Below are 16,923 nucleotides of genomic sequence, written 5' to 3'. Positions count from 1 at the left end.
TGTGCTAGTGTCTGGTGCCTCCTTTTCCCTCCGTGAAAGGGCCAGGGCTGCGTCTCTGCCTAGCAATGACTTTTGATTAACAATATTTGTAATAAGACAAACTATAAAGCAGAATATAAAAAAGAAAAAAAACAGACTTTCTGTTGTGTTTATACCCTGATGGGTGTGATTACTGCGAAATGTTCGGGCCAAGCAAGACCCTCTGTGAACAGAAGTTACCGTTCCCTTATTAGGAGCCTTGTCAACAGGGAGAACTCATCAGATGCTTTCATATAATGCCATAAAATGCCCCCCAAATCATTAAGAAATAGCAGAAGGGATTAATGGGGGTTCTCCAGAGAAAGAGAACCAATAGGATGTGCATATTCTGGGAGATTTTTTTAAGGAACTGGCTCACTCAATCATGGGGCTTGGCGAGACCAAACTCTGCAGGGTCGGCCGGCATCGGGAGGCCCAGGGCTGACGTGGCAGCTTAGCCCCAGCAGCCGTCTGGAGGAGGAATTCCCTCACCCTGGGGGCACCTCAGTCCTCTTCTCAGTCCTTCAACTGATTGGACGAGGCCCACCCACATCACGGACAGTAATCTGCTCAAAGCCTGCTGATTTCAACGTGAATCTCATCTAAAAAATAACTTCACAGGGACATTCGGATTGGTATTTGACTAAATGTCTGGGTACCACGGCCCACACATATAGACATACAAATTAACCATCACAAATGGTTAGGTAATCTAATACGCTGATGTACATTTTGAATCTTTGAGAGAGATGTTAATTGTTTTCACACGTAATTAACCAAAACCCCTTTTTCCACAGGGGACTTATGTGGTACAGACGTACCTTGGGAAAGATTTCCTTATTCTACTGTTTCCATCATGGTCTCTAAGGGAAGGTGGATGCCTTTTGTTGACAGAGGGTTTCAAAGAGGAAGCAGGAGTGGGGGAGTATGAACATCCACCCTTTGCTTTGATTTGGGAGGCCCCTCTTTGATCAGTTCTGTAAAACGGGCTTCTGTGGAAGTTTGCTTTAAATTGGGCAATCATAGCTCCCGGTCTCGTGTGGGCACCAGAACTGGCTGGTGAGGGTCCCTCTGCACCTGCGAGGGAACCCTGGCCTTAGCCACCATCTCAGCGTCACCCGTGGTCCCCAGGCAGGATCACATTCCATGCATCTCTTAGAATTTAGCCCCAAGGCAAACATTTTCTTAAAACTTGTGTACACCTCTTTCAACCAACTGGGAGGTCCCGGGTGCCATCGCGCAGAAACCCCACAGTCACGCCACACGCAAGAGCAGCACCTTGCAGCGTGTTTGCTTCCGCACCTTCTCTGTGCTTCTCTACTTTACTCTTTATCTTTTTTTAATCTTACTGTGACCATTTTCCCTGTTTGAAAGGCACATGAAGCAGGTGGGGAATAAGAAAAACAGAGACAATACTCAGTTTTGTTGGGCTGGAAATATCATGGGTGAATCTGTTTTAAAGTCAGACGGGCATCTTTCAGCTCAGGCTTTGCTTAGGCTGGTCCAGTCAGTTATCAGATACATGGATGCCGTGCTGCTGGTGCCCTTCCTACACGTCCATGTCCGGCTTGGAAAACTTCAAGGCGCCAGGGATCTAGGGCAGGCAGCTCCCCACCACTGTGACCCCAGCACACATGCGCACACACACACTCAGATAATTAGATATTTGAGTTCATAGACTCCCTGTAAAAGTGAAAGTGATTCCTAGGCAAAGCATTTGCATTTTTAGCAGGAGCTTGTTTACTGAGCATCTGCCAAAACCCTAACTGTGCTCAGAGCAGCACCCCAGAGATGGTCCCCATTTTGCCCAGCTGACAATTTTACACTCAGAGGTGCAGAGAAGCTTTGGAAGCGATCACTGTTCTCAACCTAATTATGACCAGAAAAGAAACACCAACAGTGATGGGGGAGGACTGGAAATAGCGGGGGAGGTGACTGTGGCACGTCAGGGCTTGTCGAAGCAAAGAAGTGGGATTGATACTAAGAACCACCTTCCGCGTGACAGAGAGGAGCCGGGCCTTGCTGCCCATGTCCCGGCGGGCTCGGATCTGTTCGCGCAATGAAGAGGCCTGGACGGGAATGAGACTGGAGGGCAGGAGACGGCTCTGAGGGCTGTGTGGAAGGGCTGCAGCCCCACACGGTGGGAGGAAGGCGGGGAAGACTCAGGAAGGGCCCAGAAGGAGGGTGACTCCAGCTCCTGCCGTGGGCCCGCCCAGCGGCTGGCGGCACCTGCAAGCCTCAGCTTGCCCGTCTGTGCAGAAGAGGCGGTGATAAGACCCACAGGTGCTCCAGGGGGACCAGAGGAGATCACTGTGAAAGACACACAGCCCAGGAACATCCACCAGGACTGACTGGAGGCTACCGGCAGGAACAGAGCTTTGATTGACAGGAAATCTGAAGAAAGATGAATAAAAGTTAGATACGCTTGTTGATTGAAAAGTATTAAATTTAAGAGAGACAGAGAGAGTTAGGCTAGTAAATTCCTTCTTTGTTTCCATACTCCACCGAGAAGTCTGTGGGTCAGCATCGTGCACCCCTGCCCTACGCTCGCCCCCTGCCCTGCACCGAGCCCGCAAGCTGGCCCAGGGCGGGTGGTGTAATGGGGTGCCCACCCACTGAGGTGCCCGCTGGCTGCAAGCCTGGAGGGAAGCCCCGCTCCCCCCTGGCCCTTCCGTCCCAACCCCAGTGCCCTCCCCTCCCTCTCCTCCTTCCTAACCCAAACCCTAACCCCCTCCTCCCAGGGCTTCAGACAAGATAACGGTTCTACTACCCACAGATAATGTCACTCCCCGTGTGAATTCTGATCCTGGGTTCTCCATGAGCCCTTCAAGAAAATGGCAATTGCCGAAACTATGTTGAGAGAGTCACCATAAATGGGCCAGATCAACACAAAGTCATTTTCTTTCGAAGGCAAAGTTATCAGACTAATGAGTTAGCAGGACCCCAGATGTGTTATGGCTGAGTTAAGAGCCCAAACTATTAAACAGGCATGGGCATCCCCAGGCTGTGGGCATCTTTCTGCACTAATGACTTGAATAGAAGCATAGAAGACGTGCTCGTCTCCTTTGTGACTGGCCAAGTTGAGAGACAAGTGACACTTTGTAAAGTAGATCAGGATCAAAGATACCTCGAAGTTTAGAATAATTGGCCAGAACCAGTAAGAAGTACTTTTTGCAGAGATCAGTGCACTCAATCCTGAAACTCAGGCTCAAAAATATTTGCATAAGTGTAAGTAGGAAAACAGAGGCCCATTAGAAGCAGCCACTTACTTTTTTCCTCTGGTGGTGGAGGGTCTGAAGTTCCCCAAGTTAAAAGGACCATAAAGTCCAGCCAGATGATGTGGGAGCGGGGTGGTCTGCGGGACTCAGAACCCAGGACGAGCTCCCTCAAGATCAGACGCTCCAAGTGGCTGGTGGTACCTCCCAGGGCACACGTGGCCAAATTCCTCAGCGTGGGCCAGAAACCCTTAGCTCCGCTCACACATTGATTATTTCTTTCCCTCTCACGGAGGGAAAAAGCCAGAATGAGACAGTTTTTACCAGTGTCTACTCTGAGTCCCACCAACAACCATCCGTTGCAGCTTTTAACCAACGGAATGGAAGATGCTGGCGAATCCCTGCAAGGCATCTCTCTCACCAAACAGTGTGCCAGCCAGGCGTCCCTCATGCTTTACAGAACCACCTCAAGCGACTGAGAGAGGCTGGGCCAGATCCACCAAAGGCACTCGTTCCTGCCCAAGGGAAGTCAGGCAAGGTGTCAGGACGCTTTCTCCCTTGGGGTGGGGGGTAGGGGACCTGCGCGGAAGAGATCCGCTCTCTCGGGCACCCCTCCTCCACCTCCGTCTGTAAGAACCTGGAGGGTGGGCAGGCAAGTCTGCTGAGGATGGTGGAAGCCTGTCTCCCAGGCCCTCCGAACGTGCTCAGTCGTGGAGGATAGGGGGAGACAGACCCTCTGGTCGCCCTCTCAGTCTATGTGGTCCTGACTCTTCGACCTCACTGCTGCCTTTAAAAGAATAAATATGTGGCCTGGAACGCAGAGGGAGAGAGTCGCTGTTGATCCGGCACTGCAGCCTACAAGGCTTGGGTGCGTCCAGGGTGGGTGGAGGGGATTCAGCCCAGGATGGCAGTGGGGGAGGTGAGCTCCAGGGTCCGGGAGTCTGTGATTTGGTTTCGACAGGAGCTGCCGGGGTTCAGGATGGAGCGTGGGCGGAGGGGAGCTTCCCAGGGGCACCGCGTCCCGCAACAGCCGGCCCGGCCCCTTCCCTGCCCGCTGCCTCTGGCCCCTGGACCCAAGGCCTCCACCCTGCGACTCTCCCATTGCTCTCACAGCCAGCGGCTTCTCATCACGTCCGTCTGAGCCCCCAGCTCCGTCTGCAGGGCGGCTCCCGGGCCCGGTGGCCCCACTGCTGTACACTGTACACTGAAATTCCACGGCACACGCGCTTCTGGACTTCGCTGCCCATACGTGTCTGTTGATCTGGCGAGCCAGCCCACAGGCACCGGCTCCCTTCGCGGGCTGGGGACTCCAGGTTCTGGAAGCTCACACAACGGGAAGGGAGATTTTAGGTGAGTGAATGAATGCGAGCTCCTGCCATTTTCCCAGGACCTCGTGCCAAGGAAATGTGCCCCCCGGGAACGCTGAGGCTCTGACGTGATGAATTCAACACTGACTGAAAGTAAGGCGGAGGAGCCCAGAGAGAGAAATAGTGAAAGGTCACTACAGATTATATGTAGTAACACATAACATGTGCTGTCAACCTCACCACGTAGAAAATCTAGGCCCCAAACTGTCACCTACCAAACATGAATTTGTAACCTAAGACACGCGTGGGTTCATGGATACACTTTATCCCAGCGAGTAACTTCGTTACTTATTTGAATGCCAAGAATGCAAGCTTTTTTAACGCCCCCGCCAATGACCAAACCGTCCAGCCACTCAGGGAACTGCCCGCAGCGACTCACATCGTGAGAGACACGTGCACGCAGGAAGCACCGCACAGCCGCTTCTGCAGCAAAGGCACCTCAGAACGCGAGCCTTCTCGAGGCCCAGCGCTCCCGCCACGGAGCGTCAGCGACCCCCGGTGGCCACTTGCTAATCGGGCAGCAAAGGCTGAGAAGATGGTAACATTCTGAATCTATAAGGGCTGGAAGTCAGCTAACCTGACGCTCCTCATACAGCCCTGTGGGTCAGTTACTGAAATCAACTCACTGCTCCATTCCCGTCACAAGTTGCCTGAATAAAGATTTCAAACCAGATCTGACCACTGTTTACAGTTAAGGCAGCCGACGAGCCGGTGTCCTCACCCCAACCTGACCCCCACACACCCGCAACGCGTGCCGTCCGATAAGCCGCCTCTGACATTTTCCTTGAAGACCCATGTGACTTACCGCAGACAACTTGAGACTACAACTCGAATTTGGGGTTCCTAGCCTCTAATCCGTTTCTTTCTCAATGCAGGTTAATTCTTGATTAACTCATCTACTTGTCAGGGCTTGCATTTAGCCCCAGGTAACAGGAATCAATGTGAAAGTAAATGTCCGTTGAGGCCCAGGTGATTGTCAATAAAAATGGTCACTTGAGAGCCATCTTGGTGGCTAATGCTTCTGGCAGGTGGTCTGCACAGGAAAGTAAACCCCACGCGATGCACTGAAAGGTTATCTCAGCGAAGTCCCTGCCGAGGATCCAGGTGAAATTCACCTGCTCCTCCCTCCGTGGGCAAACACAGCCCACCGCCACAGCCCACGTCCCCACCTCCTTATTTCTGGGGCCCTAATCAGTGATCCTCACCCACCGTGGGGACGACACGGCCTGACTGCCTGCCGCTGTCACACTAAGCGGCTCCCACGGTGCAGTCAGATTGGACCCGGCTAACCCTACTGAAAGGAAATCAGTTACCCAGGCAGGTCCCTGGGCTGTCATGCGTCAGTTTGGGAATCAGTGGCATAAGTATCATCACCAGTTTTACCCTTTCTAACCCCAATGAAGACAACATAATGAAACTGAAGACCCCATGGTCATGGCAGAGGACGATAACGCCCTTGGGTGGCCAGCTTGTTCTCTGATCTCCTGTCTGCCTTTTTACATCATTCACACTCAACCCCCAGCCGTGGGGGGAGAGGGGAGAAGGGACCACACGAGGCCGACAGCTCCAGGACACCAGGGGCTCGTGAGGCGGGAGAAGCAGCAAACTGTACCTCTGAGTGGGAAACGTTTGCTTCTAAAATGCTGCTGATAGTTTCATCTGAGATGTGGAGAGAAGATCGAAGCTCTTAGTTAACTTGGTGAAGTTCTGCATCAACTCTTTTACTTTTACGTCTGAAAAATAATCAGAAGGAAGGAAATCTTGTAATAATAAGCGTTTGGGCTATTCCTGACTGTGAAGACAAGATTTGACATTAAAACCTGGCAAGGACGGTTCCTCCACTACGTCCAGCCCATAATAAGCACTAAATAAAGTCATCTCTTACTCTTCTGGGAGGAACTGAGGTCATTTTACTGGAAGTAAAACAAAACCCCAGGTTATGGGGTATTTCTACTCCCTTGCTTCCTCCAAGACCTGTGCATTTGCTGCTTGACTCTCAAAAGAGGTGTTTTTTCTGAGGGAGCAGTGACCAAGGAAACGCACTTCTCTCCACGTATCCATTCATCTCACTTTTCCTAACAAGAGGAGATTTGCCAGGATTCTTCAGACTTGACTTGTTGATGCTGCAAGGGTTTCAGGAATAGTAAGACTGGACAGATGGGGAAAGAGAGACTCCCAGATGTGTAGGGAGGGAGGGCCAGGGAGACACCCAGACCACAGAAGCTTTTCTTTCTCCCCCTCTTGGTTTTGGTACCCAGGACTTTAGGGTTTCCTTCTCAACCCCAAATACATCAGACCCGCCAGGCTCTAAATTGTTATTTATCATATATAGATACCATAACTCTCCCTTAATAAGTTTTATTTTAATAATATATTTGTGTGAGAAACTAAATTTAATTTTTAATCAAGCAAATTTGGAGAAACTACGTACTTACCCCCAGTTACTGTGAAATTGCTAAGAAAAGTCATAATGGGATTCCCAGACAACAAAGTCTTCTCGAGGCTTTGGGCCAACCTAAAATGGCAGAAAATTAAAGCTAATTTAGGCAAGATAAAACACCAGGAACAGTGCTGGAGTGAATGTGCTGTCTCAGTCCCCAGGAAATGAACTAGAGAACAATATCGCTTTTCCATAAGATTTCTCAGAGATTCCGACACACGATGTCTCTGTGTGTGAATACCCCTCCATACCAGGATGCCCGCCAGGCAAGATGAGTCCGAGGAATAAGGATGGGTAACAAACAGCTTCTCACAAATGCGAAAGGAACCGATAGGATAGACCGTGGCATGTATGAGAAATCGAGGTATCGAGAAGTCAGAGGAACATCATTCCTTCTGTGAATAAGTCACTTGCAGAATACAAAGTCCCCGATTTCCTCTTCCGGGGGCTCACACTTTTGAGAACACAGTACAAAATGAATCCACTGTGAAGGTCATTTGAAAAATCGCTGACTGTTCTTATAGAACTTTTTCAATACCATATTGTAATCTCAGATCTCGACATGTTGATCCAACTTCTTGATCCCCAGTAAAGCTAGCCTTAGCACTAATGCTGCTCCTACAGTTTACAATTTAAAAAGTTAAAGTCACAGGAAATTTTGGTGTTGGTGAGAAAACACATGTGTTAATAGTATATTGTACACATTATTGTCTGAAACTCATAATTTAAAATGCATCGTCTTCATGAAGGGAGACTGAGGAGGCGGGGGCCCCGCCAGAGGGCACGTACATGTGCGTGTGCATCATGGAGGCCGGTCCAGGCTGGCATTCACAGTCCTGCTCGCTGGCATCTTCCAAGCTGCTCCTGAAGCTTTCCAAGGCGCTGGACAGATTCCTAATAAGACCTTCACAACTTAGCTGATGGAGAGAGGTCCCTATCTTTTCCAGCTCCTAGAAAACACAGCAACGATACAGTTAGAAACATATTTACTCGTTGGTATGAGCTCAAGTCTGGAGACCAGACACACGTGCATCCTCGCCGGGCATCACGTGGATTGTAAGCTGTCAGCCTACTGTCCTTGGTCTCAGGAAGCACTGCAGAGAAGATGGAGGATGTCTGATCCTATCCAGTTGCCCTTGGGCACTGCTGGGCTTTGGAGGGACCCCTTGGACGGGAACCAGGAGAGTCCAGCTCTCAGCCGGCTCTGCCATTTACCCAGAGGACAAGAGGACACGGCAGGGACCAGCACCGCCCAGCTGAGGACCTGGCACATGGCCTCCTGGCCCGAAAACTGAAGCCTTTCAAAATCCACAGCCACAAAACCGATGACTGAAAAGAAAACATGTCTATTTCTCCATAGTTCTGCCCGCCTTGAAGGTCTGCAGTGCAGCCTGGAAGTTTCCAGGCCTCCCCTTGGCTGGGGGAGCAGCCCTGAGGACTTTGAGAAGCACCGTGGAAGAACCCCCGGTCTAGGCCCTGACTCTAAGACTGCATGGATACATTATCAGCATCTTTTACAAGCATAAACAACTTTATAAAAGACCAATCATTTTGCAAAATATGTGTATACCTATAAATTGATAAAAATGTAAAATATCTATCATGTGTTAAATTAACTGACAAATATAGGTAATTTAAAATGTAAAACATGCCAAAAAGCAGCAGACACTCATATAAATCTATGTATATTTCCCTGGACACGGCAGTCCTGCTGTATATCATGTATTTCACATCATCAGAATTTATTTATTTCATCACCCAATTCTTCCTGATGTTGGAAGCACAGTCCCAGGTTATGGTGATTATGTGAAGGCATCAAACATAAATCAATATATAATAGTTTAATAAATAAAACTTCTAAATATTTTTCTCAAAAGTGCCATTGGTCACTCTTGCAAAGGAAAATCATGATCAGAGAACTAACAAATGTATGTTCCAAGTGAGTTAAATGTGAAGCATCCTGAGGTGTCACAGTCGAGGGTCCTGAGCTCTGAGTCCCTCCTTCGGGGGTCCCTGGGCACAGGGGAGCTTCCCAGGACGTGAGCTGAGCACCCAAACTCGCGCTGCCTCGTGGGGCCACCACCAGCACGGAACCTCCGGATTGCGGACCAGGGCGGGCGGGAAGCCAGGGTCCAGCGTGTACAGAGCGCGAGGCCTTGGCTGGAGTCCTGTCCGTCTGACGCCCCGGGGAGGACGGGGTGGGGAGGGGCCGGGCCATCAGGCCAGGCTCTCCATTTCCTACTTGGTGGCAGGACTCCTGGACACGTGGCTTCATTCCTCCCGCGTCCCCGCTGCCTGCTGGACCCTCAGATGTCTGCCACCCCGGGAGACAGGCTGCTCCCTCCCTCACGGTCACTGACCCTAAGACGGGCGCACAGACCCCTCCTCCGCTGACCACGACACGACCACAGGAGAGCAGAAGGGGAAGGATGGGTGAGGGGGCACAAGACCCAGGGATGCCCAGGCCCCCTCCCAGGGGCAGGTCTGTGCGTCTGAGTCTGACGACTTTCGCAGAAGCCCCTCGGGCCTTCACTCTCTGCTCCCCTTCCTGGGCAGGGAGCTCTCCAAGCCACCCCCAATCCTCCACCCGACACTTCACAGCCCTGCCTTCTCCCTCCTCCACGGAGGCTCTCATCCTGGCCCCCAGGTGCCCAGACACATCCGGGTCAGAGCCGCAGGTACAAACAAGGAGCCTCATTTCCGAGAACGCAGGCTGAACAGAGCGTATTGCACTGGGGAGGGTTCCCTCGCAGAAAAGCACCTCTGGCTCATAATCTGTAACTATATGCAAATTAAATTTAATTGTACTCATTTATAGCACTCCCGCTATAGCAGGATTTTGTTCTTAAATTTAACACCGTGATAATCTTGACATGCAGGAGGCTGTAGAGAGGAAAGAGCACCCCCTCCCACCAGCAAAGACACCGGGAGGAAAGCTCCGACCCCTCCTCACGGGCTCGGGCGCTCCAGGCGGGCGGTGCCATGTCGGTGGGAAGCCTGAGCCCGGCGCCCTCGAGGCGGAGACAACACAGTGGACTCTCCTTCTCGTGCTGGGGCAGGTCTGTAACCGTCCAGGCACGGGACCATCCAGACGCAACGCTGCCCACAGCGGGGATGGAAGGTCCAGATCTGGGAGGTGGTAGGAGACCCCTGGCTCAACCTGAGGTCCGGCCACTTTCTCCGACTCTGCTCTCCCCGGAAGAGCACGTGCGGCCACTTTTTAATGTAATTTCTGATCCCCATCGAGCTCCTTACGGCTGTTTTCAACCATTTAGAGCACGGAGTGAAAGGGGGTAAGGAGCTGGCACCCCTAACTTTCTTCGTATCGACTCAACCGCTGGTGACTCTCACTGCGCATGGGATTCCACGTTGGCACTGAGACAACTGTACGTTAGCGCATTTATGTAGATATTAGAGACGGACAGCGGCGCTGTGCCTTTTGCCTGCCTGTCGGGGCAAAACGTTTTTTCTCTAATTGAAACAAATAGAAGTTCTGTTACTCATAAAAGTCCATTTCGTTTTCCGTAACGTGAAAACACTCACAAGCACGTGCAAAGCCGCGTGCGGAGCGCCCGCACGCGCGAGTCCGCCCTGGTCCGCCCGGTGCCAACGCGCTGGGTCTGCGCACGCATCTTGGGGGCGGTCCCAGCGGGCCCGGCGCTGCTGGAGGCGGGGCTCCCGGGGCCGAGCTCCGGTGGGTGGGGCCGAGCGCCGGGTGGGGCGGGCGCGGGGGCAGCCTGGGTGCCGGAGGCCCCTGTGGTCCTGGGAAGCCGGGTGAGGAGAGCAGAGTGTCGGCGGGATGGAGGCTGCTGGCCAGGGTCCATCACTGACCCCATCACCAGCCGCCTCCTTTAGGGAGAGCTCGTGGTTCCGGGCGGCAGCGAACTGTCAGCGGGGTGGGGCGGGTGGGGGGGCAGAGGGACAGGCCTGGGAGGAGCCGGCCCACATCCTGGGCGTGACCTGGGCAAGGCACAGAGGTGTCAGGAGTGTAAGCGACAGCGGAGGCGGAGGCTGGCGGTGAGGGGCAGGTGGCGCCCCTAGTGGAGGATGGGGGCCTGCGACCCACCTTCCAACTGCGGCCCTCCTGCTCGTCTCTACTCCGGGCTGTAGGTGAAAACCAAGACTGCCCTGAGCAAACCTCATTTGTTTACGTTTGTTTGAAAAGGTATTTGACCTGCTGGTTCCTACCCAAGGCTGGCCTCTCCTCCCGACGCCCCAGGTGGGGGCTGGTCAGACTCCTGGCTCCCAGTCTCTGCCTCCTGCATCCCCCAGTTAACCACCCTGGGTCCCCGGACCACTCTCCCTGCCCTGGACCTGGCCACGCCTGCCCTGGGTCCCGAGCAAGCTCTCCACGGTGTCCTCCAGCCCCGCACACCCGCTCAGTGACACACCTGGGCCCATCCGCTGCTGGCCGTGGCCGGACATTCCTGCCAGGACGGCAGTGTAAAACCCCACGGATCCCGCTCAGGCAGGAGTCCCAGGGGACAGAGATACAAGCAGTGAGGGCTCCTGGCATGTGCTCATTCCTTCATTCAGCAAACATCTGCCAGCAGCTCCTGTGCTCCAGTCCCCACACGCTGGGTTTCTGCTGATTAACAGGCAGGCCCGGTCGTGAGGAGACCACAGGCCGGCCGCCCCACAGGGCACAGCCAAGGGGCCTAATGCAGGGCCTCTGACCCCAGGAGTGGAGGCCAAGAAGAGCTTCCCAGAGGAAGTAACACCTATCTAGATAATAACAACCGCCTGAGAGTAAGTCAGGAGGAGGAAGCAGAATGAGACGGTGTCTCGGATGCACCTGGGACGGGTGCGGGGCCAGCGTGGCGGGCTCCACGCAGGGCCCAGGGCTCACGGCCCGCTCCGCTGACCCCGGCTCCTCTCTTTTCCTGATCAGCCCACCCTTAGCTTCCCCATGTCCCCCCTCTGCGCTCACACCCATCTCCCCAGCACTCCTGCTGCCCCTGCTCTCAAGGACCTCAGGCCCGACAGCACCGAGTGGGTTCTCTGCAGCCTCATTCAGGAGACCAGGCGTGAAAAGGCAGCAACACATGTGCACGGGCGGAATTACTCCAGCAGTGCTGGTCCAGTCTACGGACTCAGAAGTGCTCGGAGACCAGAGTTTACACCTTAGAGAAAGTCCTGAAAATCACCCATCAGCCCTGTAAGGCAGCTCATGGCACTTTCCTTCAGCAATGGCATGAAGAGGAAATTTCACTGACATCTGTAGTAGTGGATTTGACAAGCAGGATCTCAAATGAGTGAACTCATTCACAATATAAGTATTAATGACTCACTAGCATAGACTCTACTCTGAGTATCATGGAGACAGAACTGAATGAGTGACAGATCCTGCTCTCAGTGAAGCGGCAGACGACTGCAGGAAGGGCCACAAAAAGCTAAAATACAAGCACTGAGTGCCAGGATTTTAGAGAACGTGTTCTGGGACTCGGGTCACTGCATGGGTCACCCAGCCCTGGTCAGTGGAACGATCTTCTACCCCAGGCACTGGGCACACGCAGGAGAGGGAGACAAGGATGCTGCCTTCAAGGAAGACTGATGCCGGGGGAGGGGGGAGACTTAAGAAATAGGAGCATTAGGGCAGTGTGTGGGGGAAGCCTGAGAAGGAACACCTAGAGGGAAGCAGCATTCAGAGCTCAGGAGGTCTCAGCAAGTGAATGGGAGGTAGTCAGCACTGGGAAGAGGGTAAAAGGCAAAGGACTCATCAAAGGTCGGCCACAGCAGGCAGGAGACCGGCAATCAGTGAGAGCAAGCTAGTCCTGGTACAAGAGTTAGTTGCACTTGCCCTGATTTACCATGTCTGTGCCAGAATCCCATTGAGCTTTGCTCCATAAGGTTTTGCTGACACGTGGGGCTGAAGGTTGAAGTCAAGAGAGAAGCGGTCTCCATCCAATCAGCCCACGTTGCTTGTAGCTGTTGCCATGTTATGGGTGTGTGTTCATGGCCCCATCTGCTGCTAACAGTGAGTCATTCTTGCAAATAAAAGAAATATCAATACATTTACATGCATCATATACCTTATACAAATCCTATGAGTGGTGTTACAAAAAATAACACATTTGGGAAGCAAAACAAATGCTTAAGTTGGCAATTTCTTCACGTGATTCTGGTAGTGCTGTTAACCTTGCTGGGAGATATGACTGTTACCTTATTCAAATACTTAATACTAACATTCACCCACGTTTATTCAGTGTTTGGATATCCGCCATAGACTGTAGTTCTCTGTAATACCACTAAACGTAATATTTATTAATTATTAAATAAATTTGTTTCCTATATCCATTAAAAAAAAAAAAAGAAATAGGAGCATTAACACTGCATATGATAGAGGTCAACTCAAGGTCACTGCCAGCGAAGGGGATGCAGGCATTCCTCCTGGAAGAGATGCCCGGCTCTAGCCGTAGGGCACAGCTGAAGGTCAAGCCACAAACACAGGGAAGCACATTCCAGGAGCAGAGACACAGCCCAGAAGCCGAGCTCGGGGCAGGGAAGGGCCGTTCAGCTGATTGGAGAAGGTCGCAGCCCGGGGGTGGGGAGGCTGGGAAGACTCAGGGCCTTGGAAACCGGCAAGAAGGCTGCGCTTGAGCCCAAGAGAAACTCAGGGGCACCTGACCACCTCGCTGCCCGCCCGGCAGGGGCACTGGGCAGCCCTTCTCCCCAAGCAGCCCACCTGCAAGAAGGACGAGCACATGCTGGACCAGCATCTCCACTCTCCACAGAGTCACCTCGAGGTCCTGGGGCTCCGGAGGCTGCGGAAAAGCCCGACACGCTTCCACGGCACTTAGGGGGAAACAGACAGCGGCGTTAAAGGTGAGGATCTGCTTCTCTGTGCGAGAACATGTCGTAACACTCGTGAACGAACCGTTCCCCTGCTGGGCCAACTCGCTCCACAGACATCCGAGGACACAGGAAACGGCAGGTCTCCTGTTTTCGTTCAGAGCGTCATTTTGTTGCCAACAAACGTGACATAGGCTCTCTCTTCTTGTCTGGGCCCGTCCTCTCGAAATGCAAAGGTACATGATCAGAGTGTGAGAGAGAAAGGAGGAAGCCAGGTGGGGATTCTTACGTTTTCCACGTGGGTACGGGAACCCACCTTTACATAAGGAAGACTCTTATCTTTAAACAGACTCCTGGAGCGCCATAGTGTGTGTGTGTGTGTGTATGCGTGTATGCGCACACGCAAGTCTCTGTGTTCGCATGCGTGCATAGGTGTACTTGTGTGTATACACCTGTGTGTGTTGGTCTTTATGGAGCCCACTCCGGTAATGTGGCAAAAAAGCCTCCCAACCAACTTTGTCATAAGCTGCCCTGGCTCAGAAGAGCTGAATTCTTCTTCAGAGTTAGGTCCTAACGCCACTGATGTAAAGGGCTCAGCAGCTCACAGCTTTAACCCTTATCTTTCTAACCCCCTAGGCCCCGGTCTCTCTGCCTCTGAGATGAGGAACGTGGTCCAGAAGAGCAGCTCACGAACTGTCCCATCTTAAGCCCCCCATGGCTTTTGTCCCTCCCTCAGATGAGTTTCTATATTCCTTACAAAACTCAAAACCATCCCAAACATCAGACACAACTGAACATATAAATAACATTATCTGGGAAGCACTTCTAAAAGAAAAAAAAAAGTTTTGTTTTTTTTTTTAACTGTGGGCCACATCGACTAATTAAGGCTACAGCTGCCCAAGGACATTCCCTGAAAATAAATATCCTTGACAAGCCCTGAAGATTGATTTTAAAAACACAAAGGCCCGTTGGCTTCTCAGCGGGCCACCCCCTTCGACATCATGCTGAGTCACCCCGCCCTGGGCTCTCTTGCTGGGGCGGACACGGCAGCATCACTGGTCTGGGAAAACATCACCGCACTGGAGAAGGCACCTGGATGCTGGGACAGCCCACAGCGCGGCTTCCAGGGACCACAGCGAAGTTTCATTATTTTATATGCAATTCAATGTTTCTACGGCATGTTGTTCTAAATTTACTCTCCTCAGAGGAAGAATGAAACTTTCTAAAAAAACGTTTAACTTTTCGTTCTGCTGTGGTGTTGACGTGACCACAGAACAATCCTGCTTAGTTCAACACACCTGAGGGCTTAGCAGGGCCACCTCCCTCGGCAAATGTGAATTTTCCTTCATTGGATTATTGTGTCAGAGTCCAGCCAGTCCTTAAAGAATGCAGTTCTCATGCGTTAATTCAGAAACTTCAGCGTGGTGGAGCTGTGTGTACCTATCAGGACACAAGCAAGCTCAGTGACTAAATGCACGTATGGACAGGGCGCTGGGATGCTTGAGGTGATGAAAACTGGTTTCTTTACAGTTACAGCAGTTAACTGTGCATGAAGAGAGTAGGAAGCCATTTGACACTTTTGAAGGTCAGGTGGAATTATACAAAATCCTCTAGGGAAGCCAGATACAAGAGCAAAGGATTACTCCAAACAACACACAACATAAAGTTAATTTTTCAACTATAAAAAAATATAGCTGAATGGGAAAATAATTGGGGGTGGGAAATAGTTATTAGCAAATCGTTTTAGCCCCATAGAAAGACAAGCTTACATGTAATTTTTGTTTCTGGCCGGAAGAAAACCATAATGATGTGTAGGGCCATTTATTAATCACCATCAGGTAATATTATATATAGACTCTGAGTAAATTGTGGGATTTTAATGACGGCATTTTAGTTGTGCCCCAAGGGTTGTGGGCCTGGAAGGAAGAGTCGGATCTGACGGTCCCTGTGCGGCCACCACTGGCCACTCAGCAGAGCTGCCCCAGGCCCTGGTCTCTCAGCCTCTGAGATGAGGAACGTGGTCCAGAAGGCGGCTCACAAACCCTCGCATCTTAAGGACCGCCTGGCGGCCCATGGCAGGCTGTGACGGGGCAGGTACGAGGCAGCTTGGGATCCTGCGTTTCCAACCAGCTCCCGGGTGAGGCTGCAGGGCCACCACCTCATACGGGGGCAGAGGGCCTCCGGGGGTGGGGTGCATGTCCCCCACCCCTCACCGGGGACTTGCTGCAAAGGCTTCAGACACAAGGAGGGAACAGAGGCAGGTACCACCTTCTGTTTCTGACCCCCGTTGCCCCTGCAGCTCACTGGCCTTAGTGCTATGATAGATTTAGGGACTGAGGAACAGCCTAGAAGCAGCACTCACTTCCACAGGGGGCTGGGCTCTAACGGGACGTAACACAGGTGGTGACGCTCGCTTCTGAATGAGGCCCGACCAGCAAACGGGGAGGCGACAAAGGGCCAGAGGGTTCCTTGGGACAAAAGCAGCGGATGCAGGTCTGGGGCGACCAAGCTTCTCTTCTCTGTGTAACTGTAGGCACTGAAGCAGAGGCAGGAAGAATGAATTCTGCCCAAATTCCCTCTAGATCCCTGACCTCTGCCATCTGGGAACTTGTAGTAAATCTTTAGAATATTAATGGACCTTTCTACTTTTTTAGGAGTTTTGTTGTTGTTGTTCTTATTATTTTAATTTTAAGCTAATGTTTTTGCCTAGATGTCTGTGGTTGCTGTTTTATCCCTAATATGCTTCATGTCTGAAACCCAAATTAATATGCATATTAAATGCATAGCTTAAGTTTATTTTACTGTAGAATCCTTACCATACCCCCAAAAGGTATCACTGTTATCCCTGTTTTACACACAAATAAAGGGAGGTTCAGAAAGTTTAAAGGATTTGCCTTGCTTCAGAAAGTTAGTGAAGAGTAGAACCAAAACTCACATCCAAATCAGGCTAGTCTGACCCTAAACCCACAACAGAGGGATTTTCTGTTTTAGACTTTTTGTATCTTCCTCATTCAAGAAGGCCATGATCAAAGAATAGTGAAAACAGGAGAAAGAGTGGAAGCAAGTAATCACTAAAGTAGAATGAAACTGG

The 16,923-nt window shown here is 51.7% G+C and overlaps 1 protein-coding gene across 1 annotated transcript in view; it reads right to left on the bottom strand.

The window, feature by feature from the left end:
• Positions 1-16,923, bottom strand: part of ABCA13 (ATP binding cassette subfamily A member 13) — a gene marked incomplete at its 5' end in the record, with an annotated part of 336,636 nt that overhangs the window by 243,003 nt on the left and 76,710 nt on the right. Inside the window, 8 exon segments of the mRNA XM_082400416.1 lie at positions 2,010-2,103; positions 4,980-5,109; positions 6,110-6,289; positions 6,292-6,333; positions 7,036-7,420; positions 7,775-7,990; positions 10,584-10,925; positions 13,664-13,835. Of these exon segments, the coding sequence (XP_082256542.1) occupies positions 2,010-2,103; positions 4,980-5,109; positions 6,110-6,289; positions 6,292-6,333; positions 7,036-7,420; positions 7,775-7,990; positions 10,584-10,925; positions 13,664-13,835 (1,561 nt within the window).

Source organism: Balaenoptera borealis (genome assembly GCF_965194805.1).
Source record: "Balaenoptera borealis genome assembly, chromosome: 7".
NCBI classification, from domain to species: Eukaryota; Metazoa; Chordata; class Mammalia; order Artiodactyla; family Balaenopteridae; genus Balaenoptera; species Balaenoptera borealis.
Note: the sequence above shows the minus strand (reverse complement) of the source record. Positions and strands in the feature narration are given on the sequence as shown.